Below are 27,631 nucleotides of genomic sequence, written 5' to 3'. Positions count from 1 at the left end.
TAATGAGTGTATAGAGAGATAGAAAAGCAGTGCCATAATATCTACTGTGATCAGATGGCGCATAATTAGTATATTTGTTTCCTTCTCTGGAGGCTTTATTTTACAGTAAAATGTCTGAAAGCTAGTAAAAACTTTGCTTCGGTTAAGTTTTTGTGTGGCTTATAATCATCAGTAGTAACTTAAAGTAGTATTAACTGGCCCGTTTTTCCACCCTTCCCTCTGAAATTGTAACTGTTATTTAAATATCACCCTTGATTTTTTTCACAGTGACGTTTTACTACTGCATGTAGGGAGTTCTGTTCAATCTTTGAGGTTATTCTTGTTAAGTTTTCCAAAGCAAAGAATTCAGATATTTAATTGTGCTATTAGTAGTACATGTTAATAAGTTGTCAGTTTTTAAGAAAACCATATTTTCCCATTGATAGTCTTTCCAGAAAAACACATCAAAAGTTTTAATATTGAAATAATAATTCTGTGTGTGTTTGTACTAGTACTTTCTATGTTCAAAGCACTGCTGTTGAAATTTTTAGGATGTTTATACCTTTTCAGTGTGATGCTGCTCCCCAGTTTTATTTCTTTGATTTTCAAAAAAAGTATTTTTTTTGCACAGCACAGTTGTATGCAGTATAAACTTATTTTTTTATTAAAAAGATCAGAACAATATTGTAATACTGATTAGGTTTAAAATGGCATTCCCTTCTTAAAATCAATTCTTTTTTCATGAAATTGGGGCATAGCATTAGCAATATGTAACTCTTCAGATGCTTTATTTAATTTTTTTTTTTTTTTTTTTTTTTGACGTAGTAACTAATTAAATTGCTCCTTTCTTCCTTCTATGTGTGATCCTGATTCTGCTGGACTTTCTGCTGAACTTCATGACACCACCACTTGGGATTTTGCCAATTTTTCTTGTCACTTAATATTTGGCGTGTTCCAAATGGACTTCATGTTTATTATGTGGTATTATAGCATAATGATAGATTTCCGCAAGGACCGCCATCTCAGATGGGATCACCTATGGGGAGTAGAACAGGTTCTGAAACCCCTCAAGCACCAATGAGCGGTGTAGGTCCTGTTAGTGGTGGTCCTGGTGGTTTTGGTAGAGGAAGCCAAGGGGGCAACTTTGAAGGCCCTAATAAGCGTCGTAGATATTAAACGTTCTTTCATTCCTGGCTACTTAGAGAAAAAAAACCTCCGTGGTATGCCTTTACACTTTTACCTGTTACCTGGAAGAAATGGTTTTATTGTTAATGTATGTAGACTTTAAAGTTTTTCTTTTGTAAAACTTGAGGTTTTTGTATTTTTCTTTATTCATACATAAGCTTTGTAGATTAGAATGGTGATGATGATGCTCATCATTGTGAATGTTAAAATGTGTTTGTGACTTTAGCTAAATATAAATATGCCATAGAACTGTGAAGTCTATGTAGTTACTTAATCTCAATAAAGAAATCATTTTGGATAATTTACAAATGTTATTAGTATTCTCTCATAGTTTTACTAAACTTTGCTGTAACAATAGTACTTTGGTTGCTTTAATTAATTCCAGCCACTTAAAAATGAAAATGATTTTCTGCTTTTTAGTTTGTGCAAGTAGCACTGAAGGTAGAAGCTTAGTGAAAGCTAATGTCAATAAGGGGTGGATAGAATAGTATATCGGGGAGGGGTGGGGATGGGAGTTCACATTTGTATAAACCATTGATGTTCTTTCTGTGAAATCAGAGTTGCTGTCTACATTTCATATAGATTCTAAATATTCAAATATTCTGAGAAGGAATATTAAGGATATCTTTGTCCTGTGCTGATTTTTTCAAATAAATCTTTTGAATCTTGGAAAAAAAAACACTGTTTGGAGGCAAATCTCTTTTGCTTATAAAATAATGTCTATTTTTCATCTAATCTGCTATTATTTGGTGTCAGTATCTAGATCTTACCCTTTAAATTTCCTTACAATCATGTTAGGTTGGATGTTCCATGAAGATTTGGTGTGATTTAGAAGAAATTAGGCATTTCTTGAGAATGTTGTTTTATAGAAGTACTAAAGGTGGATTAACTCTGCAGTGTTGTAAATATCTTCCTATAGTTGGGTAAGTCTCTCCAGTAAAACTTGTCTGACAGGCTAGTTGTGTTTGTTTCCAAGGGAAACAGTTCAAGTGGTGATTGGGGAAAAAAACCAAAAAAACGAAAAGGAAAACAGGAAATTGAGAATGTGGCTAATAAGGTCATTGGAATCGGGTTAGATCCCTGAAGTTTGATTTTCAGTATTAGGGAAAAACTGATTTAATCACATTATAATTGTTATTCTAAAACAAAGTCCTTGCTGTATTTAAAATTTTGTATGTTAGCCATGTCTAATTTAAAATTACATTTACGGAATTTTATATTCACCTTAAACCACAAATCGAATGCATCAGCCATTGATCATAACATAGTTATTTCTCATACAACATTTCAGTGTGTTACTGTATCATACTTTAGCATTTTCATGAAGAATAATGTGCTATTTTGAAATGAATAGTATGTAAATATTAATTCATTTTTGCATGGTGTATGTTTATGCTGGAAGGCATACTTTGGAAAGAAATAAATCTGGTTAATTTAAAATCTTGCACAGAAGCAGTTAGGTATAAAGCAAAACTGAGATGCATTCCTTTGTAACAGTGAAAATTTTCTTGTGTACTATTTCACGTTCTATTTTTTAGACAGCAGTATGGATGGAATTTTCTAAAATTTGTGGTATTCATAGGCTTTTGTTTTTGGCAAATCTTTAAAAACATGATTTGGAGATTATAAAATAATAGTCAAAGACTGTTCTCATCACATTTTCCATGTACATGAGTTGGCAGGGAGTGGAATTATTTTATTAATTCAGTACAGTGTAGGGCGTTTTAACGTTATAATTTTTAAATGATATCTATAGCACCTAAATACACTTTTCCAGTCACCTGTATTTTTATTCATACAATTTTTAGGTAATTTCTAGCACCGTATTTTGCTTCAAAGCTTAATTAAGAGTGGAAAAAGCTTGATCCTTTGATGTTAATACCAAGCTGTTTTTGGCCGAGGTTGTGAAATTCTGTAACATTGATTCAAGAACATTTGAAAGCCAGTGCACAAGGAGATGTCCTAATCTTCTGAACATTCTAGTGTCCGGCTCAACTCTGGCTCCAAGAATTGAGTTCTACACAGCTTTTTCCTTGCATCAAGAAAATCTTTGTTCCAGTGCTTACCAAGTTTACCCTGGGAACAGTCAGCTTCTGAGTGACAGTCAAGCGGAGCATCTGGGAACTTCTAGTTACTCAGTTTTTAGTGTTTTTGTATAAACAACTTTGTGGCTGGTTCAGTCAGTATTTCTTTCTGGTCAATTAGCATACAGACCAGGAAAGCTATTTAAATGTCATTTTCTTAAAAGTGGTAGATATAAAAATAAATAATAGTATTAGCTTTTTAAAATAAGTGTGAATTTGTCATATGTTACCATGATTCTGTCCATAAAAAGGTAATTTGAAACATCTTAGCATTATAATAATATCACAGTATTGTGTTTCTTTTTGTGTCATGATTTGAAACAGTCAGTTTGAAGTCTGTAGGATTTAGATCTCATGGCAATTAATATGTAATTTGGACAAAATAAAGGAATACCCATTTTCCTAATTACTTTGTCAGAATTTCCCCATTTTTGTTTTTAAAATAAACAAACTTGGACAGATCTAGTTTTTAAAGAACTTTCGATTCACCCATATTTCATAAAGCTCAATTTGTTATTCCTTGAATTTTTGAGTTTTTCTATTTAAAATGAGTACCGATCATTCAATGAAAGAGATTAAATATTTCTTTTTAACCCTATAGTATCAGTAATATTGGGGAAAAAGTAACCTGGTTTCACCAGAATTGCCATTTAATAGAAATAGAAATATCAATAAGGACAGTAATGAAATGTTGATCTTGTTTCTCAAATACTAATTGAAATTAATCTTTACATTTTATGCAAACACATACTTTGAACATTTCAGTAACTTGGTGTTTATATTTGAAGTCTGTAGTTATTTGCTGAATATCAGCGTGAGTGATTAATAGTCACTAAGTACTATTTGGGGATTTGGTTGATAATTACAACCTAGATTCTGAATGAGAAAAAGATACATGGTGTGATTGAAAGAAAATGCCTTGTGAGAGAATGTGATCAAATTTATGTTTAAGCTTTTTAAAAAAGGTTTGAAATTTATTGTCTAATGGAAATAGTCAAAAATCAAAGGAATACATTATTTTGCATAAGTAAAGGAAAATTTCTGGAGAATGTTGTGGTATTTAAATGTTCTGTGTGTGCTGTTGTGTTATAATGTCTAATAATATGTTAAAATAAATTCCTGAAATATGAAAGGGTAGTAATGACGTAAAAACTCAGACTTAATACTTTCAAGAATAAGATGGTGAACACCCACGTATCTAACTCCTAGATTAGACAGTTGTATTTTTCTGTGCTTGCTTCATAGATAGTTGTAGACATGAACTTATTTAGTGGGGAGAGGTGGGAACTACTTCAAAGTAAGTAACAAGTCCATCAAAGTTGTATAGACCCATGTGGGTTTATTTCATCCTAAAGAAAGCATGATTAAATAAATTGAGAGTAGTTTTATTTTGTTTATTTTAAAGTTTATTAATTTATTTTGAGAGAGATGCAGCAGGGGCAGAGAGAGAGGGAGAGAGAATCCCAAGTAGGCTTCGCGCCGTCAATGCAGAGCCCAGCACAGGGCTCGAACTCACGAACCTTGAGATCATGACTTGAGCCAAAACCAAGAGCCAGTCGCTTAACTGATGGAGCCACCCAGGCACCCTGAGAGTAGTTTTATATTTCACAAGAGCATTACATCCTTTCCTGCATCCTTCAGAACTAAGTTTCTAAAAATAGGAAACAATTTTAGTATGTTTACTTTACATAATTGTTTTTCACAGTTGTGTAAAATAAAGCATGCATAGCTTCCTGAGTGAATGTGGACAGGTAATTCATAGAATGTTGCTCTGGGGAAATCGCAAAGAATTTCATTATTTTTATAGTATCTAATCTTAAGTTTTTAAAAAAAACAGTATCTGATTAAGATCTGTATTTTGCATTGTATGTTGTATTAGGTGTTTTTTTTTGTTTTTTTTTTTTTTTTTTTTTTGTAAAAAGCACTTCTAAGTGTAGAAAAAACAATTTGGAAGTTTCTTTTGTTTACTGGATTACTGAATAGCAGTATTGGTGATTGAAGTTTGAATCTTACATGACTGAATATTTAAAGGCCCAACCAGAACACTGTTATCTTGGGAATATTACTTGACTTCTTGCCTTTTTCTATAAAATCACGTTTAGGTTATAAATATCTCCAAGGTTTCCTTTTGGTTGAAACTTATTCTTTGATTATTTTTTTATTTACTTGGTAGAATCAGTGGTATGTACTTTGTTTTATGATGTATAGTTTTCCTTTTCAATAAGAGGATTTTATTTTCTAGATGGAGAATTTTCTAGATTTTCTAGATGGAGAATACTGCATTTCTTAAAGTGAGCTAGCCAGAATTCATAGTGCACGTTAAAAAAGTTACCTTTCAAGGATATTGTTTTATGGCTTGAATCACTGTTACCAGGACCAACTCTTCCTTCCTTTGCAACAAATACTAGGGTTCGTTGACTATGTTTATATAAAAACCCTAAGGTAGAATTACTGTTTGCTTTCTGAATTAAAGAAGTTGATTTTAAAAGATGGTATTGTGCTTGTACATGTACATAAAATTTCACTTCTGTCTTATACAGTATAATTCAAATTTCATGTAAGGTACGTCCGTCTTAAAGTTAAGACTAGTTAGTAGGATTAGATACAATTAAGAAGTGTATTTAGTTTGAATATATGATTTTTGAATTTTCAACTTTTTTTTTAAGTATAGTTAATAAGAAATGGTTTTTATTCATTAAAAATGAGGGCCCTGCATTGCATGAACAGTAACGTATAGACGTTAATTGAATAGTAATGTAATGGACCTTGTGTTTCTTAAATGCTCTGTGTAAGTGTGTTTTTGGTAATGTTCAAGACTTTGGAACTGATAGTGATATCTGTAATTTGTTTCTAGTTCTGAAATCATCATTTCAGATATTTAACGTAGGATATGTATGTATATGAGGTACTGTCAAAGCTTAAAGGAGTAGCCACAGTAATCCGTTACGTTTTGTGTTACATCCCTGCCTGGATCTCTAAGACATACTCTTCCTTGTTCCATCTTCATTATGCAAAATGTCAACTTAGCAGACTTTGGTGAATGCAAATGAGAGTTTGTGTATGTTTTGGGGTTTAGGAAACTATATAAATACAATCCTATTGCTATTTGCCATGTTTGGCCTACGAATTACATACATTTTAATTTTTGTATTCTTGTTGGAACAATTTATCTTCCACAGGTTATTTATATTGTTTTCTTGTACATTTTGCCAGAATAAGTTTTTCCTCAGGGTATTTTCAGATTATTAGATAACATTAATCAGTATCAAATATGATGCATTGCTTAGATTTACAAATGTCTGGTGTTCTTATGAGAAAAAGCAAACAATTTAACACATAGTGATTCTCTTTTAATTTGTGATCTTTTTAGAAGTGTTGGAGGTAGTAGTAACTCGCTCAGTGGTTATTGCTTAGTTTATAATGCACATTCTTAGAATTGGTTAGAATATTTACATGTTCATGGACATGTAAATGGTTAGAATATTTTAAACATTAGGGGTCCACAGTTAAGCAAAGTGAACATAAAAATCAGAGTGTCTACAAAGTGATACTTTCTCAGTCATAAGGAATTTATGGGGGAGCCATGTCATTCAGAATTGTACTATACCCATATGTTTATTTTACCAGTATGTATTGAGGGGTCCTATTGTTTGCTGTACCTGCTCCCAGGGCTGAGAGATACAACTGTAGAGAAACAAAGTCCCTGTTCTACATTAAAGGACAGAAGTCATGCACATCCTGCAGAGTAGTGGTTCTCACACTTAAGTGCGCATTAGAGTCGTCTGGAGGGCTCATTAAAACAGCTTTCTGGGGCCCACCCCACAGTTTTCTCATTCAGCAGGTCTCAGGTAGGACTAAGTAATGTACATTTCTAACAAGTTCCCTGGTAGTGATGTTGGGTTTGGGGACCCCACTTTGAGAGTCTCTGTTCAAGTATCACTCAAAAGAATCACTGTAACATTTTTGGTTGGTTGATTTTTGTTGGTGGTGGTGTAGGTCATTGTCCTGCTGTTTAGGATCCCTGGCCAGTCATTGAGACCATCCAAACACTCCCAAACTTTTCTCTGCCAATTGACGAGTACCACACAAAAGCCATTAAAAAAAAATTTTTTTTTTTTTTTTTTTTAACATTTATTCATCTTTGAGAGACAGAGACAGAGCATGAGTGGGGAAGGGGCAGAGAGAGGGAGACACAGAATCTGAAGCAGGCTCCAGGCTCTGAGCTGTCAGCACAGAGCCCAACGCTGGGCTTGAACTCACGAACTGCGAGATCATGACCTGAGTCGAAGTCGGACACTCAACCTACTGAGCCACCCAGGTGCCCCCCAAATCCATTTTTTAAAAGCAGGCACGGTCATGGCTATTGATTGCTAAATCCTAACACGTGATATGTATTTATCCTTTTTTGAACTAGGATTTAATTTTTGTGTCACAAGCCTAGTTAATTCAAGTGAAGAGGGAATGCAGAAAAGTATAGTTTGAAAATTTTGTAAAAGTTTTTTACTCAAGTGACTTTAAGTTACTTACACCAGTATGAGAAATGAAACAATGTAATAATCTGTTTTGTACCAGTGTATTTGAAGATGGGTATGCCTGACAGGTGAAAGTTCTAGAACTGTCCGGGTCTTTGCTTACCATCTTGGTAAATATGAATAGAATTACACCGTTTTGATGGATTAAAATGATGGTTTGACCTTTCTCTTGTGTGAACTGGTTTTTGCTTTTGTAGATTAAAGATAAAGATGTCATAAATGTATTTTCTAAGACCATGAGTATATTTATTAAATGTAATTCCCTCTTGCTTTGCAGCTTCAATTTTCATTAGTCGTTTTAGAACATAATGCTGAACAAGGAGTTCAATAAATGGAAATTGTTAAGTAGTTTTATGGTAAAAAGTTACAGCCTGGATTGTGAGACCTTACAAAGACTTACGCTACGTATATGTATGATTCAAGGTCTATTCAGAATTATGCAGTACGTTAAAACAATCAAATCAGTCCATAATGAGAGCATATATAGTTGCTATTGTTGACTATAGTTTCTTCAAAAAGTTTTTTGAATATATTAGTGCAAAGAAACAATCACCTGGTTTGTAGCCTTGTAAAAGTCTCAGCAGGTAGTTTCTAAAACATTGTGGTGTATGTCTGCTAAGAATATCTGTGTATAGAAAACAAGGATAGCGACTTGTTTCTAGTTGTAATTCAGACGTCACCTGGGTGCCTCTCTGTTCTTCCCAAATACTGCCCTAGCATAATGTCCTCTCAGTTTTACCAGGAAATCCACATTGACCAAGCAATGTGACTCTGAGGGGTTACATTATCTGTCATCAAGGAAGACAACTTAGCTACCCTTTCAACTTTGCACCAACCCACATCTCCCTCACTTTTTTATTAAAAAGTCAGATTTCTTGCTCTGTGGAAACCCAGGACTTTTAAGAGACTACAAGGTTTCTTCCCCAAGGTGGCTTATTTAATCTGTTTTCCAAATGAGGAATTTTCATGCAGTCTAATGAGTGAAACTTTGTTTCATTGTTTACTTCTAAACAAACTTATGTGAATAGATTTCTTATACATTTGGTTTTCCTGTTATTTATTACTCATTTTCTCCAGTCAGAAAGTGATTTTTTTTTACTTCTGTCGCAGTACTTGGACACTACAGCGAATTCTGTTTCTACAGAAGTCAACGCTTAACTTTATTTTTAGGTACACAAATGCAGAAAAATACAGTAAAATTTGAAAAAGGAAACTGTTAATCTATGCATTACTCAAGTTTTCTGATTCAGATTATAGTTTCCCTATATGGTAGTGTCCCCTTATCTAAGGAGGGATTATTCCAAGACCCCCAGTGAAAGCCTGAGAGCACAGATAGTACCAAACCCTATATAAATAATAAGGTTTTTCCTGTTTACATACGTATCTGTGGCAAAGTTTAATTTCTACGTTAGGTACAGTAAGAGATTAACAGTGATGACTAATGAAAACTACAATTATAATAATATACTGTAATTAAAGTTATGTGAATGTGGCCTCCCAGAATATTGTAGTCATGTCTGTGGTGATGTGAGATGATAAAATGCCTATGTGATGAGACAAAATGAGGCGAATGTTTAGGCATTGTGATGCAGCATTAAACTACTAGTGACCTTCTGACCATATACTCGGGAGTGGCATCTACTTCCAGATTGTGGGTAACAAACTGTGGAGAGCAAAACCACAGATAAGGAGAACTCCTATAACTCCCTGCACACATGACCTTGTATTTAAGAGCCCCTATTATCCTAGTAGGCAGGTATAAGAACTTTAGTTTTGTGCTTGATCTGTTGCTGCAGCTGTTCAGAATTACACATGATTAATTAGGAAGATTCGAAAGACCTAATTTTTTTCTTTCTTTAGGTACGTTCACCTTTATCTGGAGCCATTAAATCTTTAAAATGTTAGAAGAGATCACAAGTTTTTGGAAGATAACATGCTCCAAATTTTGGGGGTAGGAAGTATAATATAGAAAGCACAAGTATTCAGATTCTTAATGTCTACCTTTCTATATAATACGCTTATATTTTAGGAAGAGTAAGTTTAGTTTATGTCCCAGTATTTGTGCTACAGATGATAGAGCTGAGGTAAACTAAGGTGTAGTTAGGTTCGTATTAATGATCTTTTAGATCTGTAAATGGATGAGCTCTTTTGTTGATTGAAATTATAGATCTCATAATTTGAATTGTGCAGTTACTTGAACAGTGTGGAAGACTACTTGTCATAAGCAATTTCTAGTCATTCTATCCAGTAGATTATATACATATGTACATGTTAAAGAATATAGCAACATTTAAAACATTCTATACTGGTTTTGTACAATTGCTGTGTTGGCAGTTTCTTGCAGTCTGGGCACTGCAGATAACTGCACAGAGGAGAGCAGCCCTCGGCTCCCGTGGCACTGGTGTTCCAGGGAGACCAAATAGAGTTGAAATAATTTGTGTAGTCATAAGGGTAGAGAAAGTGACAGCTATTTTAGATAAAAGGACTAGAAAATGTGTGTCTCAGGAGACAAAGGGACAACATTCTGTTTGATTTAGTCTGTACTGGTAAAAGACAACATTGTGATGGATGAAGTGGATGCCATAATTCTATTGGAGCTGTGCTATTCAGTGTGGTGGCCGTATGTGGACTACTGAATCTTTAGAATGGGACTAGTAAGACTGTAAGGTTTCTAATTTTATTGCAATTAAATTCAGTTTATCAGTACAGTGTTTAGCATATTTGGAACACCTTGGGTAAGCAAATCTATTTTTTCATCTTTAATGTAATGAAATCTAAATACACATAAATATTGGAGAAAATTTACCACTTAAACAGATGTGTAAAAGTACAGAATTGCAACGACTTGGTATGAAGAAAATGTAAAGTATCAATATTTAATATGGCCATATGTTGAAATATATTTTGGATATGTTAAGTTAAATAAAATACACTGTTTAGCTAATTTCATCTGTTGCTTTTTTCTCTTTAATGTTTTTCTTAGAAACTTAAAATTTCTTACAATGTGTGCATTATTTTTCTTCTGGACAGTTCTGGTCTAGAATAGTAACTTTGTCAAATTTTTCTTTTCCTTATATGGATATAATCCCAGAATCTCCCTACATGGTGTAATTATGCAGTTCACTTATTTTTTTCTTTTTAAAATGAAAAATTTGAAGTTGAACTTCAGAGTTTATGTATTAGACATTAGGTGTTAGTGACGTTGATTAGGTGTTAATGAGATTGATTTCCTGTAGTCTAATTGCTTGGTGTTTATGCAGGAATGCAAGAAAGGAGTTTTGAGTACCAGTTTTCAAGAAATAAATTGTACACATTAAGTTTACATTTACTCCTTTCACTTTTGTTACTTTTCTTTTGGACTTGCCTATTGGCTGCTCTTTCCATAAAATTTTCAGCCCTAAAAAATTTTTATTGTCATACAAGATTTCTCTTTAAATCTTTGTGTGAACTTTTTGTGTTATTTATTTGTTTACTTCATTCTGTCCAGGATGTCAGGCAGCTGTAGCAGAGTAAGGACCTTATTATTTAGTGTTTTATCCTCATAGTATGTCCTTATTAAATGTTTGTTTAGTGAATGAATGACACCAGCTGGTGTCTACATGAGAATATAAAAAAATGAATAAAAGAATGGTTCTTGCTCTCTTGGGATTTAGAGTTTAATGGTTATAAGTAAGCAAAGTGTAAGACCACTTGGTAGGAAGGAAGGGAATAGGAAATGTTCTGATAATCTAGAAACAAGGTTGGGAAGACGGGGAGGAGTTCACTAAGATGGTAACTTTTGAGCAGGTCATAAAGGTGAGTAAGTACCTGCCAGTTTTGGGGTTTTGGAGGGGAAGGAGAGGGCGGGGAGGGTTGTGGGATGATGGAATGGTGTGGTTGGAAGGGCTAATAAGTAAACAGGTCCTGGGCAGTTACAAGGAGTTGTCTAGGGGAGGGAGGTAAGTATAGAGAAGGGAAGAAGTAAAGATTAGATAAAACTGATGGGCTCAAGTTAAGGAGTTTGGATCTTTGCCTTTTGTGTGACTGGGTGTCAGAACAGTTACTTTCGGTACAAAATTACTGGATCAGAAACAAAGCAGAGACCACATAGATTCTTAGTTTACTCCCACAGTCCCTACCCCTCACATGATATTTGAAGGGATCTTTAATGTTAGTGATGATTGTTCAGGTTCCAGACAGGAGTAATTCAGAAGTAGAGTGAATTTAACAGACTGTTAGTGGGAGACGGGGAGACGAAGAGTGATCTAGGAGTTTCTAATTTGAATGATAAGGTGATGGTGGTGAAACCATTAACTGAAACACAGAAGGTAAGTGTGTTTAGGATTGGGCGTGGGGGAGGTGTAGCTGCTTGAGGGAGAGGTAGGTATTGGATTGTATAACATTTTGGTTTGAGTACCTTGGTGGATTGTTGGGATTTTAAAACTCTACAGTAAATGTATTCTCTCTCAAGGCACTATCATTTGTTCCTGAAGGTGACTACATTACCCTCTAACTTGTCCTGCTTCTACTTTTGCTCTTGTAATTTATTTTCCACATAATATCTAGTGCATTCTTTTAAAATGTGAGTTAGATAATGGTCGTCTCCTTTTTCAAATGCAATAGCTTTCCATTTGAATTAAAACCCAGCTATATTGTAGGCCATTGGGTTTGTTTGTTTTTTAAGATTTTTTTTTTTTTTTTTTTTTTTTTTGAGCAGTCTCTGCACCCAACATGAGGCTCAAACCCACAACCCCAAGATCAACAGTCACACATTTTGCCAGCTGAGCCAGCCAGGCGCCCTGAGGCCACAGGGCTCTAAGATCTGTTTTCCATCTTCCACCCTTTGTGTACTAAATACTAAAGTTGATCCTCTGTCTCCCCAGATGTTTTTATAGGTCTCTTAAGAAAGAGCCTTTCCTCAGAATTTACATTCCTGTCACTTTGTCAGTATATGCTATTTACTTATTTGCTTGTTGTGCCTACATTTTCATCTTTTATCAGGGTTCCCAGCTAGCATAACATTTGACACTCAGTATATCTTGAACCAGTCTGAGGCAAAATCCAGAAGAAAGACTGGGAGTAATGTGGAGTTTTCAGTACTAGTTAAAGTGTGTGCATGAGAATCCCAGATTGCTTATTCATTCCCTAAACAGTTACTGGGCATTTGTGTCTCAGCCTGGACTTACAATAGTGAAAAAATAGAACGGGCCCTTGCCTTCTTGGAGCTTGAAGTTAGTGGGTGGCAAGAGAAATCATCAGAAGAAATGATAAATTCTTAGACAATTCCATCATTGTATTGAGGGTCAGAGCAAGAAGAGCCAGTAGAGAATGTGAGTGAATTGCCCAGTGTTTAATAGAATTTAGGAAAATATGTACATATATCGTAAATAAAAATGTCTAAATAAAAATATATCTAAAAAGAAAGTACTAAGAACCAAGTGAGGGAGGGAGACAGGAAATGTGAAGAGAGTAATTTGAAATGGATGGATGGAAATGACCTCTTACTCTGAAGCTGGTGAGTGGATGAGGCAAACTTGCAAGAAGGCAAATTTTAAATTTTTTAAAAATTGAAACAAGGGTTCTTAAAATTTTTTCAATTAAAAAAATGCCACAGTTTTGTATATCGGGTACACCAAATACATGGTGTTTTGTGGGTGGTGAAACCCTAAGCAGAGGAACTGAAAGTGAATATAAAAGCCTTCCTGAAATGTCCAAATATTATTGATATTTCTCTCCAGAAAAAGAACATTTTCTTCCTAATTGAATGTAAAATGAAGGCGACTGGTTTTAAGAATTTACATATTTGTCTTGCATCTTTTCTTACATTTAGTGTATGTTGAGAAGATTAGAAGCAGCAAAAGGGGGACAGGTTGGCTGTGAAGAGCAACTTGTCGGGACATAGAAGGGCTCCTATTAAAGTGCAGCAACTTGAACTTACTGTTGTTGGGATTATCCACATACACTTCGTATATGTAATCATCAGATACACTTCTACAGACACTGAAGGTCTTACTGTGGTATTTTCTAGTAATTGACTTTAAAATGACAGAGTGGTTAAGATTTCCAGGAGAAATCTTTCAGTAAAAAAACTTGGATGTTACGAGAGGAACATCTAGGACTCTTGGGGGCTTTGATACATAACCTGGGTATTGCATCAAAAAGAGCATGAGAAGCTTTTGTACAAGTATTGGGAGAGAAAAGGCATGTGATACACAGTTTGAAGAAACTTTCTCACTTGGTCTTTTATTAATCCTATTTAAGAGTGGTAATGTTTCCAGTTCTCTAAAGGGTTTCTTATAGGCTACCAATTCCCTTCTGCCTCATCCTGTTTTATGTGCTTGCTTCCTTTATCATGTTCTTGGAGTTTAACACCCCATTACTGTTCAATTGGATGGATTGTATGGATTTTTAAAATTATTTATAAAAGAGGCATTGCTTGCTTTTCTGAGTTGCCTTTACAACGATTTGAACTATTTCTAAGGAGATAAATTAACATTTTTCTTAGTTACATAGTAGACATTACTGAGTTCCTGCATTTGGGTTTTTATCTTTCATATATTTTATAGTAAATGCAAATTAGTATAAGTTAGGAAGAATGGGAATGCCACTGAGTCTGGGAACCTGAAGAAAATAATTTCCTGTTTTGCCATTTCTTTTTGACCTCAGAACTGATGAAAAGTTGGGAAATAAATGTCTAAGTGCTATATTTAGGAATGATTTAAAAATTTTCCAGTTTGCATTATGGTACGACTTTAAATCAATATGTTACACTGGTACATATTACCTAACATCTACAAGGAGGACAAATAAGTTGAGTCAACTTGAGGTAGCCAGAGTTGTAATGTGTTTTTTTTTTTTCTATATAGCTAATATGTTCTATGTGAAATAGAAGTCTATTTTAATATTTACTTGAGCCATAGTTAAGTTTTCTATCCTTATGCTCAATAGTGTGAAAAGAGAATGGGTTTTTAAGACCATTAGTTAGCTGTTTGAACTAATTTGTATAACTTTTTCAGACATTTTTTTCCTCAGCATTCAGTATCTTTACCGTTTCATTAATTTCCCATGTCCATCATCCTGCCTTTATTTAGCTCTCCTCCTCATCCCAGACTTCCCTGTACAGTCCTGCTTTTTTCTGCTCCAAACTGAGCTGTTGCTGTTGCGAACAGCTGTAGCAAAACTGTACCCGTTAGAACTTCAGTGGATTGTATGTGCTCTTGGCTGGATCACCATTAAACGAACACTTGAGAATTTGGCAGTAACTATTCTTTCTCTGTTTGTTCCTTGCTAGTTTTTTTCTTTTAGATCGCGCTTGCATATGCACACACAATAGCATAGGTGCTAGTACTACCATGAGTTTTTTAGAATTTTATCACATCGTTAAAAATAACTTAGGTATTAAAATGCTAATTTAATTTACATGTGTTGTTGCTGTCATACTTGGATATATGCTAACATGTATTTCGTCAGTGAAGTGAATGATTTTAAGTGGATACGACCCATGCATGCATTGTAAAGGATTACTGTCATTGTTATATTTGCAAAGAGCCTAGGTTAGTATACAGAAGTCACAGATCATGGATGACTGATTCTACAGTAGGTAGCCCCATTTGTTAAGTATTTGCTACATTTTAGACTACGAACCTTAATGTGGGGACCTTTTTTTAAGACTGGGTAGGTGCAGGTGCTCCTCTTGTTGACCAGTTCCAAACTCTAGTAGTGGCAGAGGTTGGAATACAGCGCGAGAATTACAATACACTGAAGAAAAGTCCTAAGGGAAAACAAAATGATGGTAAGCATCAGTAGGGGGTAGCATCTTTGAGACTTGCATTATATTTGCATGATGTTGGTGGCAGGCCAAAGTAAACAAAAATTCAAGAAAGCACACATGAATATAAAATAAGTCTTGGTCTCTTGTTGTGAGTAAAAAATGCATTTTGTTGTGATTGACCTAGAGCATCACATGCAGTACGTTATCTCGTATCTCATTACCCATTTAAAAAAAATAGCTTGCTGTGTGTTCAGCTCCGTGGTGGTACTGGGTATATTTGGGTGACTTCACATACTACACTTGAGACCTGTTGTCCAAAATGAAGTGTTACAGAGTTTGGAGAAGAGAAATGAGTAGAAGATAAAAACTAACTGGGAAAGATTTGCATAGGATGAGAGAATGTTGTTGCTTAGGAGTGTGAGATTTAAAGGACCGTTCACAACAAAAGGGGGAGAATTCTTAATGTGTGTGTCCAAGGATTTGAGGAGGTACAAGCTCCTGAGTATCATCTTCAAGATGAGTTACATCATGTCTTTGGGAGCAGGTGCTATCAGAGAAGGCCCATTATGAACAAAGATTGGGAGCTGATAACTGTGCGTGAAGCTGGTAGTCCAAAATGAGAGTAGAAAACTAATCAGATATTGGGAGTCTTTTGGTCAGAGAATGATGGTGGTACGATTAATATTGTCCAAAAAGTTAACTTTATTGTAGGAAGGGTGTATTTGTAGTAACATAGACTGCAGGCAGGGAAACGAGTTTTTATATGGTATTTGGATTGGAGAGGAAGAGTAGAAGTCAGGACTTCAATTAATTATGAAACCGTCAGGGCTTGGTGATTAAGTGGATGTGGGGGCCAGTTATGTGAAGGAACGCAAGGATGACTGATTTTAACCAAATGGTGGGTAGTTTTGGTGCTGCCAGCTTCCAAGAATAGGGCAGCAAGGTCAGGATGGAAGGCTTCAGGTACTTGTGACACCTTCTAAGGGTTTCAGCATGAAAAATTATGCTTAGGAAAAGGTCTTGGCTCATGAGTTTTGATTGTCACCAAAAAAAGTTAATAGTTCATAAAGTATGAGACAAATAGTTCACCAGTACAAAATTTATATAGGTTGGGGGCTGGGATACCTTCTAACCATCTATGTAGATGGAGCTGCTTAGGTAGACTTGGAAGGGCTTGGTGAACGGAGTCTCATACTGGATTACATTTAATCCATAAATACTGCAGTTGTGTTCATTAGTTACAAAAACAGTCTGTTACAGAAATGGACATTTACCTAATTTTTTCATATTTGGTTAGTGGTCAGCACAAGGAAATGTGGAAACCAGAGGTGGATTAACGCCTATTGTCTTACTCCTCAAAGTTGAAAGTTACTTAAGTAAACCCTATATTATAGCCATCATCTAAATACTTGAGATCTGGAAATAATCCTTGTCACACTATTGTACTTTAGAAAGCATTAACAGCCAATATATATGAACTTACCTTCAAATACTATTGATATGTAAACTACTTAATGTATTTTTGAATTATTTGAATAATATCCATCTATTGTACAAACGAGGAGGTATAAACTGGTCTGTAGTAAAAGTAAATTTTTCTATGCTGTGTTTACAAGTCACCTGACTTCTCTGTCCAGGCATAATCATTGTTATAAATTTCTTGTGTATCCTTCTAGAAGTTTCTGTGCACTCAGGCATATTTGTGTACATTCTTAGTACATAGGCAAGCACACTGTACACATTTGCCATTTACTTATTTCCTCACAATATTCTGTTTTGGAGATTGTTCCAAATGCATAAGTGAGAGAGAAAGATCCCTTGTTCCTATACCTGTTGGTAGGTCATTGTCAGGTGTATACCAGATCTTTCTTGGCCAGGGATGTTTCCTTCTCCTCTCCCTTGTATGCCCTAACATATGTCTTAGGATATGTGTTATGAAGCATGCGTGTGAATGTATATATAGGATAAAATTTCTACCAGTTAAATCGGTCGTGGTGTATGTATGTTTTTATAGAGTTTTTTTTAGATGCTGCCTGCCTCACTATAGACAGAACTTAGCTTTATTCCCTGCAGCCCCCAACCAAATGCATAAAGTCAGTAAAGATCACATATTAATAAAACCTGATGGGATTATTGTAGGTAATAGTGGACGTTTTGGAATAGAAATTATGTAATTGAAATTGGAAGAGCTTTAAAGTCTAAAGTTGGCTTATAAGAATTCCAGGAATTAGAGACCCAAAGTCTTGTGCTTTAAAAATTAGATTACATTAAGTAGATGCCTGTTTAATTAAATGAACTATTAATATCTTCGAGAGAGTTATCAATATGTAAGATTTTTAAAGGACTTGGTGAACATCAAACTTGGTGAACAGTTGACACAATTTAATAATGGGTTATTTTATTGTGATAGAGAAAAGAAGGGCATTTGACTCCAATTCAAATTGAAGTCTTTAATTTAAAAAATTTCTACAGTTCTCCAGTGATGGGGAAATGGGCATTACTGTGCCCAGATAGCTAACTTGAATTTCATTTCTTAAATAATCAGTTATAGGAAGAACCATAACTCTTCTAGAAGAATTCCCATCTGTGGTATTCATATTATGATTTCACTTTGAATTTCGAATCTTACATTAATTTGGAAATACTGGAGGGAAGTAGGTATTTCATTTACAAACCAAAAAGGATGGAAGCTGTAAGCTGTATTTTAGATTAGCTCTGCTTGGAATTAATAAAAAGACATTTGTGTACATTTCTAAAGAATTGTGGTTTGTTATTCAGTGAATTATATGTTTGAAGACTCATAGCAAAATGAAATGATTGTTTTGTGTGCTTTATTTACTTTTTTAAAGTAAGTTCTGTAGCCAAACATGGGCTTGAACTCACCATCCCAAGATCAAGAGTCGCATGCTCTAACCAACTGAGCCAGCTCAGACCCCAAAGTAATTTTTTTAATTAAAAAAAATTGTATCTTCAGATAGTAACTGTAAACAATTATGTATATATATTGTTTACCCAAGGACTTGAATGAGCAATTTGCCATTTCCAAAACTAATCTTGGTCAGAGATCATTTATTCCACTTTATTCTTCAATATCCATCATAAATTTGAAGTATTCTATCTCCAAGGTATGACTAGAAAATAAACATTGTTTTGTTTCACCACATCATGTAGTTATTAGATTTCCTAAATACATTGAGCACATACTATGGCAATACTAGAGAGTTTCTGACTGACTCCTAATAAACACTGGGGATACAGCTGGTCTGGGGAAACTGACCTGTCCATTTTAGGATGGTCAGAGGAGGCTTCTCTAAGGAGATAGCTGATACCTGAATGATCAGAAGAGGGGACTTGCCAAGTTGGAGGTGTTGAAGGTGAATCCAGTTCAAGCTGAGAGGATTATCATTTATGGCAAGGAAGAGGAGAATGTGGCTCGAATTAAGTGAACAAGACAAAGGTGATTCTTAACCCTTTTTTCTCCCCCCCCCCCCCATGAAATTTTAACACAGCTGTTCATGTCCTGTAAATATATGTTATGTCCATGCTTTTACACATGAAAAGGGATTTTTGCCTTCCCCTACTCCCACCTTCAACTAATTTTCTCCCTCTGGGGATAATACTGCCCCACTGAGTAGGCAGGATGTAGACCAGGGTATGCCATAGTAAATAGTTGAGGTCCTTTCTTTTTTCTTTTCTTTTCTTTTCTCTCCTCTTCTTTTCTTTCATAAAGATTTTATTTTTAAGTAATCTCTACACTCATCATGGGGCTTAAACTCAAAATCCTGAGATCAAGAGTTGCGTGCTCCGCTGACTGAACTAACCAAGTGCCCCTTGGGGTTTTTTTTCTTGACGAGATAATTATGAAGGCTTGGATCAGGCAGTGACATGATCTAGTTTATGTTTTAGAAAAGAATTTTGCTACTCATGAAGACTTAACTGAAGGAGAGCCAGAATAAAAGCAGGCAAGTGAATTAAACCAGTAAGGAGAGGTGAAAAGTAATGGCTTGGTCTACGAAGATTTTTTTTTAAAGTTTATTTTGAGAGAGAGATAGCCGGGACGGGGGCAGAGAGAGAGAGAGGGAGAGAGAGAATCCCAAGCAGGCTCTGCACTGTCAGCGTGGAGCCAGATGCAGGGGTTGAACCTATGAACCGTGAGATCGTGTTCTGAGCTGAAATCAAAGAGTTGAACACCTAACTGACCAAGCCACCCAGGTGCCCCAAAGATTATTATTATATAGAGATAAGGAAGAGGAGGGAGAGCAAACGGAGAGAGAGAGAATAAATGGATGTAGCATTAGTGGTCATAAGGTATATGTTGATCAAAGCTTGGCGAACGACGCCCTCTGAGACACAAAGGGAGGTTGCCTATAGAACCCACTGAAATGAAGGAAGAAAATGGCTCTTGGGAAATGAGAAACTTGTCTGATTTAAAAAAAAATTTAGGGGCTCCTGGGTGGCTCAGTCGGTTAAGTGTCTTACTTCGGCTCAGGTCATGTTCTCACAGTCCGTGAGTTCAAGCCCCGTGTCTGGCTCTGTGGTGACAGCTCAGAGCCTGGAGCCTGTTTCAGATTCTGCGTCTCCCTTTCTCTCTGACCTTCCCCCGTTCATGCTCTGTCTCTCTCTGTCTCAAAAATGTTAAAAAAAAAATGAAAAAAAAATTTAATGTTTATTTTATTTTTGAGAGAGAGCAGGGGAGGGGCAGAGAGAGAGAGAGGGAGACAGAATCTAAAGCAGGCTCCAGGCTCTGAGGTGTCAGCACAGAGCCCGACGCAGGTCTCAAATTCACGGATCGCAAGATCATGACCTGAGTTGAAGTTGGACGCTGAACCAACTGAGCCACCCAGGTGCCCCAAAACTTGTCTGATTTTTAACCTTGTTATCATTTGGAGTTTCTTAGTCATTTGTGTATAAGTAGATGATCACACACGCAGTTTAGAATGGGCAAAACTCCACAGATTTATTTCAACTTTCTATTTTTTTCTCGGTAGGAATGTGCCCCCCATATTGTGTACCTTCCATTCCAGACTTTTTACTGGGAAATCAGCTTAAAAGCCTGCCTGTTCTTCCATGTTCTGAGTACTGGTGGTTATTCGTACGTGGCTATTTTCAGTTAAATTCTCATTGTTTGTTAGAAGTAAATGGTTCTAATCTAATAGACAACTCTTGGACCCTCCAAGATCCTGAGGGGGACCTATTGTGAATTCCCTGAGGCAGAAGCACTCTCATATGTAGGTGCTTATTGCAATTTGTTGAATCAGTGAACCGGCAACATTTCCAAGATCATACTGGAAGGTATTGGCAGAACCCAAATGAGATTTTATACCACAGAGGGTTTGTCTCATAATTGAGTGTAATGAATGCAAAATTACTGGGAATTTTTTTTTTTTTTCACTTCTTAAAGTTTATTTAGAGAGAGTGTGTGCAAGTGGGAGGAACAGAAAGAGAATCAATGTCAAACAGGATCCCACCAGCAGCACAAAGCCATGGAGGACTCAAACTCCTCAACCATGAGATGACTTGAGCCCAAATCTGACACTTAACAAACTGAGCCATCCAGGCACCCCTGGGAATGTTTTAATAAGCCCTGATGGTGACTGAAAATGGGAAATAACGTAGCATAGATGGTCTTAAAAAGGGACTGCAGGGAGTTCTGAGGTTCGCACACCATTCGGATCCTGTTTCTCCTTGCCAAGGGGAGGCATGAAGTCCTTGTGGGCTCTGATGAAAGACCGTGTGCATCTGGAGCTTTTGCTGATCGATGGGAGTATGTTGCATTTACAAATGATGCAGAGACACAAAAAGTATGAGAAGTGAGATTTATGACTATTATGTTTTTTTATGCTTTTTGTGTTTTCTGTTGTGTTTCTACAGCCCAATTTCTCAAACCTAGTGGTAATCAAACAGGAAATTTTGTGCATTTTTAAAATGTGACCCCCCCCCCCCCCCAGATTTTTTTTATATCTCTCATCTGTTTTTAGACTTTACAGTCTCTTTTTTAGAACATGTGTTGGTTATCTTGTGTCCAAGACAAGGTATTAAAACACGTGACCACCTTAATGTATTTTCGTATAAACGCGGTTTTGATGATACCAGCATCGTGTTCCCACGAGGAGGAGTTGCTGGCTGGAGCACTGACATGAAAGTAGAAACCTGACTGATGTTCCTCATCTTGGGGCACCACTGGTTTAGTTTAGCACCCGTTCTCTACCCTATATTTAGATAAATTTAAATAGATAAAACATTACAGTGCAGATTACACTTACTTGATGTTTAAGTAGTTTCTCTCCAGTATAACATTGTGATATTATTCACTGCATGTGAACATACCACTTTATTTTTTACTAAAAAAAAAAAAGTTTTTTTTAACATTTATTCATTTTTGAGAGACAGAGACAGAGCAGGAGCAGGGGAGGGGCAGAGAGAGAGGGAGACACAGAATCTGAAACGGGCTCCAGGCTCCCAGCTGTCAGCACAGAGCCCAGTGCCGGGGGCTTGAACCCACAAACCGTGAGAACATGACCTGAGCTGAAGTCGGACGCTTAACCGACTGAGCCACCCAGGTGCCCCAATACCATTTTATTTTTGAGAGAGAGAGTGTGCATGTGCATACATGAGTTGGGGAGGGGTAGAGAGAGAGGGAGACGGATCCATCCAAGCAGGCCGTGTGCTGTCAGCGCAGAGCCTGATGTGGGGCTTGACCTTTGGAACTGCAAGATAGTGACCTGAAGTTGGGTTCTTAACCAACTGAGCTACCCAGGTGTCCCTCACATGTTATCTTCAAAGCAGGTAACATTGTTATTTTATGTGGATGTAAGTATATGGTGAAAAATAAAAACTGTTGAATGTCACTTGGTAATTCATTTCCAGTGCCATTTCGTTATAAATGAATGTGGTTCATACATTAAATAAACTGAGGTTCTTTGTGCAGTAATGTATGTGAAATATTCAACTTTTAAAGAACTAAGAAACCATATGGGTAAGTTCATAACAACTATCTTGAACTAAAAATGCAATTTATTACTGTACTCCCACTTGTTTTTAAAAACTTAACCCTGGGTTTGCCTGGCTGGCTCACTCTATAGAGCATATGACTCTTTTTTTTTTTTTTTTCCCCCAATATGTGAAGTTTATTGTCAAATTGGTTTCCATACAACACCCAGTGCTCATCCCAAAAGGTGCCCTCCTCAATACCCATCACCCACCCTCCCCTCCCTCCCACCCCCCATCAACCCTCAGTTCTCAGTTTTTAAGAGTCTCTTATGCTTTGGCTCTCTTCCACTCTAACCTCTTTTTTTTTTTTTTTCCCCCTTCCCCTCCCCCATGGGTTTCTGTTAAGTTTCTCAGGATCCACATAAGAGTGAAACCATATGGTATCTGTCTTTCTCTGTGGAGCATACAACTCTTGATCTCAGAGTTTTGAGATCAAGCCCCAGGTTGGGTGTAGAGATTACTTAAAAAAAAAAAAAAAAACAAAAAACAACAACATAAAAAACTTAACCTTGATTATGCAATGATCAAAGATATGTTTTCTTTTGCTTTTTTAGGGGAGAGGTGCTTGAGAAATCTCAGGTCATCACAAGAGGATAATGCTTTTTAAATTTTTTTTATTATTTTAATGTTTATTTTTGAGAGACAGAGTAGAGGAGGGGCAGAGAGAGAGAGGGAGACAGATCTGAAGCAGGTCCAAGCTGTGACCTGTCAGCAGCAGAACCTGATGTGGGGCTTGAACCCACAAACCACAAGATGACCTGAGTTGACGTTGGTCTCTTAACGGACTGAGCTGCCCAGGGACCGTCCTCCGTCTGCCCCTCCCCCCTTTGTTTTGATCGAAACGCCTTTGTAGGAATTTGTGGACAAAATTAAGTTTGGAAATTTTCAGTGGTATCTTTCAGTCACAAGCCATTGTTGACCTCATGACAATTGCCTTGAAAATATATATGGGTCTGGGACCTTGAAACTGAGTTGTAACTTTTCTTAGAAGTCATTAATTACGTATGATAAAAGTCATCACATTTTTCACTTTTTTAAAAAAAATTTTTGAGACAGGGAGGGGCGCCTGGGTGGCTCAGTCAGTTGAGTGGCCAACTTCGGCTCAGGTCATGATCTCGCGGTCTGTGAGTTCGAGCCCCGCGTCGGGCTCTGTGCTGACAGCTCGGAGCCTGGAGCCTGTTTCAGATTCTGTGTCTCCCTCCCTCTGACCCTCCTCCATTCATGCTCTGTCTCTCTCTGTCTCAAAAGTAAATAAACGTTAAAAAAAAAATAAATTTTTGAGACAGGGAGAGTGCATATGTGAGCTGGGGAGGGGCAGAGAGAGAGGGAGACAGAATCCCAAGCAGGCTCCCTGCTGTCTGTGCAGAGCCCATCATGGGGCTGGAATCCAGGAACCATGAGGTCATGACCTGAGCTGAAATCAAGAATCTGCCACCCAGGCACCCCTAAAAGTCATCATCAAGTACTTTATTAGATTTCATATGAGTCTTTGCTGAATTTTACATTTCTTTGATAACTACAGTAAATGTTATGACTGTTGGAGAAAAAGACTGTGTATCAATAAATTATTTTCCTGAAATATCTAGTTGTCCTCAATAAAGCTGAAAAAAAAATCTTTATTTTGTAAATGTTTTCTAGATTTCAATATTATTTAATATGATGATTCTTAATTCTTTAATATGATTATTTAATATGATTCAATATTATTTAAATGATGATTCTTACCTACTCAAGACCTTATTGTATTTTGTTTTTTTGTTTTTGTTTTTGATTTTGAGAGCAAGAGCAAATGTGAGTGGAGAAGGGGCAGATAGAGGGAGAAAGAGAATCCCAAGCAGGCTCCACACTGTCAGCAGAGCCTGATGCAGGGCTCGAACCCATGAGCCCTGACCTGAGCCGAAATCAAGAGTCAGACATTTAACCAAGTGAGCCACCCAGATACCCTTATTTATTAATTTTGAGTTGCTATATGAACTTTAAAATAGTTTTTTTTCTGATTCATTAATTTAAAAAAATTTAAAATCCTGTGGTGCCTGGCTGGATCAGTTGGTGAAGTGTGTGGCTGTTGATCTCAGGGTTATGATTTTGCACCCCACGTTGGGTGTAGAGATTACTTACAAAAATAAAATCTTTGGGGGAAAAAAACCTTAAAATCATGCTTTTTAAAAATTTGGAATAGCCTGTCATTTAAATTTGTGAATTTTATTTGGCCTGACAGCCTTAATTTTCATAAACTGTATCTTAGGAGCTCCTTTCCAGTCGGTACATCCTGCATCACGGGCAACCACTGTTTTGTTTTGATCACAGTAGATTAGTTTTGCTTGTTTTTGAACTTCATGTAAATGGAATCATAGAATGTATACCCTTTGCCTCTGGCTTCTTTCATTCAACATAGTGCTTTTGAGATTCATCTGTGTTGTTGCAGGTGTCAGCAGTTGGTTCTATCTTATTGCTGCATAGCGTACCATGAAGTGACTATGCCACATTTTGTTTGTCCAGTCTGCTACTGATATATTCTTGGGTTAGATTCCAGTTTGGGTTGTAATGAATAAAGCTGCTGTGAACATTCCTGTTCAAGTCATTCAGACTTCTCATTTTTCTGGGAGGAAATATCTGGGAGTGGGATTGCGGAGTATCGTGGATATGTATGTTTCTTAGAAACTGCTAATTTTCCAAAGTGTCTGTCCTACGTCAGTGCGCGTGATTCCTGTTCCGTATTGCATCCTTGCCAACATTCAGTATTGTCAAGTTGTGTTAGTGTTAGCCATAGAGTGAATGTGTAGAGGTATATCCGTGTAGTTTTAATTTACACTTTCCTAGTAACTTCGGATGTTGAGTAACTTTTCACACTTTTTGGTCATTTGGGTATGTTTTTGTGTGTCATACCCTTATTACTGTTTGTACAGTAGCCCTTCCCCCCACTTTATCTAAGGGAGACACTTCGTAAAAAGCGAAAGATTTACGCGATCTGAAGAGAAACCAGAGCATAAGGGAGACACTTTGAAGAACCCAGGTGGATGCCTGGAGCTGTGAATACTACCAAACCTTACAGATAACTGTTTTTTCCTAATATACGTAACTATGATAAGGCTTAATTTATAAGTTAGGCACAGTGGGAGATTAATAACAATAACTAATAAAATAGAACAACTTAAGTAATTGTCAAAATGTCTTACTGTACTGTCACCTTTCTCTTGCTGATGTGACGTGCCTATGTGATGAGATGAAGTGTAGTGAAGTAGTATTAGGCTACTGTTGACCTGACAAAACATTAGGAAAGGACCGTCTGCTTCCGGACAACCACTGACTGTAGGTAACCAAAACTGGTAAAAGCGAAACCATGGGTGAGGGGGGACTGTTGTAACTAGGTTGTGTGGTTTCATCACTATCTGTGTAAAAAAACCATAGGGATCTTTATTAGAATTCTGGAAAGCCAGATGATGTTGGGAATCCAGAATTGAATGTTCATATTATGGATTTTTGCTTTTTGTAAAATATTGGCTGGAAGGTAGAAATTATATAATTGAGCTTTTATCATGATATCTCACTGCTAATTTGGGTAGAAGAAACAGGGTTTGATGAAAAAAATCAAAGCCCTCAGTTTGCTATGTTTTATTGCCAATTTTCAACTCAAAAAGAGGTGAGAATTTAAAATGTTGAGAAACTTCTTAAAAAGTTTATTTACTTATCTTGAGAGAGAGAGAGAGAGAGAGAGAGAGAGAGAGAGAGAGAGAGAGAGAGGCGCACAGAGAGAATCCCAAGCAGGCTCCATGCCGACAGTACAGAGTTTGTTGTGGGGCTCAGTCTCATGAATCGTGAGATCATGACCTGAGCTGAGATCAAGAGTTGGACGCCCAGGTGCCCCTAAAATGCTAAGAAACTTTTTGTCATTGTGACTTCCAATTAATTCAGTTAACTGAAACTATTCAGTTACATCATTTGTTCATCAGTCGAAATTGTATTCCATCAGAAAGAGTGAATTTGTGTAAGTAGTATTATTTTAGAGATTTGCTGTTTTCATGGGCATTTTCTCAAGTTTCTTTGGGAGATGGCTTTTGGATTTTTGGCCTAATCTTTCTGGTAGATTATTCACTTAATCACACACTATTTCCCTATACTCTTTGAAGTTATATTCTTTGTTGCTTAAAGAGAATCTATTAACATTCAAATAAAATTACTTAGTAAAGAATGTGCTACATATTTTCACTGTTGTGAATTGCCTGTAATAATAGCATTTGGCTTATTTATTGCTTCAGTGACTGGTATTGTGGTCTGTGTCTTTGTCATGAAGGCCAAGGGTCAGATTCAGTTGTGAGCACTATGCCCTCTAAGCTGTCTCTGATGGTGATGTTCGATAACGTGGCTGTCCCCCTCTCCCCCGTACCTGCACACTTCGGAACACAGGCTCCTTTCGGGTTTGATACCATGGGAATCTACTTCAGAGGAAATCGTTACCTAATTTTAGGTTGATTTCTGGCAAGGTGTTTTCAACACGAGCCATTAAAGTCCTGTCTTGGGTATTTACAGTTTGTTGTAATTTGAATAGTCTCGCTCAGCATCCATGCTTGCTGAAGTATAACCTATATTTTAAACATCCCTTTCTTAGAACGTTACTTCTGTTGTAGCTTATATATTAAATAATGCAAACTACATGTAATGTGTGGATGAGAGTAGGGTTGAGTACTCAGTGGGAAAGGATACCTTCTTTCACTCAAAGAGGGGAGAGTCATTGTTACCTAGTTGACTGTTAAGAATGGGCCTTCTGTAGATCTTTAATGTTTTATTCTTTAAGAAAAATCATCAGAAAAGCGTACATGATATTATTGGATGCTTACATTTCTGACTATGAAAGGTATTAGGGTGTGGTCAGAGGAGCCATGTTTCACTCTTAATCCATGTTTTGGCAAGTCAAACATGAACTTCTATGTAGTTCTTACCCAGTTTTATCCTAAATAAAAACAGACCACTTTCGTCCAAAGCGGTGTCTTGTTACAGTGATGCTTAAGATTTCAGTTATAGGAGACCTTTTCTTTTAATGTGATTGTTGGCTGCTTCTCCTCCCCCCAGTATTTGACAGTATCGCTTTGACAGAGACACTGTTCTTCAGCATT

General features: G+C 36.5%; 1 protein-coding gene across 4 annotated transcripts in view; it reads left to right on the top strand.

Moving 5' to 3' along the window:
* The window catches only part of PSPC1 (paraspeckle component 1), a 105,204-nt gene that overhangs the window by 71,734 nt on the left and 5,839 nt on the right, over positions 1-27,631 (top strand). For 2 of the 4 annotated variants that reach the window (XM_049646694.1, XM_049646696.1), the window contains exon 9: positions 970-20,981. The exons of the other annotated variants lie outside the window; for them this stretch is intronic. In XM_049646694.1, the coding sequence (XP_049502651.1) occupies positions 970-1,155 (186 nt within the window). In that variant the 3' untranslated portion in view covers positions 1,156-20,981. Of the gene's footprint in view, positions 1-969; positions 20,982-27,631 lie in introns of those variants that run through there. 4 annotated transcript variants of the gene reach the window in all.

This window comes from Panthera uncia (genome assembly GCF_023721935.1).
Source record: "Panthera uncia isolate 11264 chromosome A1 unlocalized genomic scaffold, Puncia_PCG_1.0 HiC_scaffold_16, whole genome shotgun sequence".
NCBI classification, from domain to species: domain Eukaryota; kingdom Metazoa; phylum Chordata; class Mammalia; order Carnivora; family Felidae; genus Panthera; species Panthera uncia.
The sequence above is the reverse complement of the archived record's forward strand: the minus strand, read 5'-3'. Positions and strand labels throughout refer to the sequence as shown.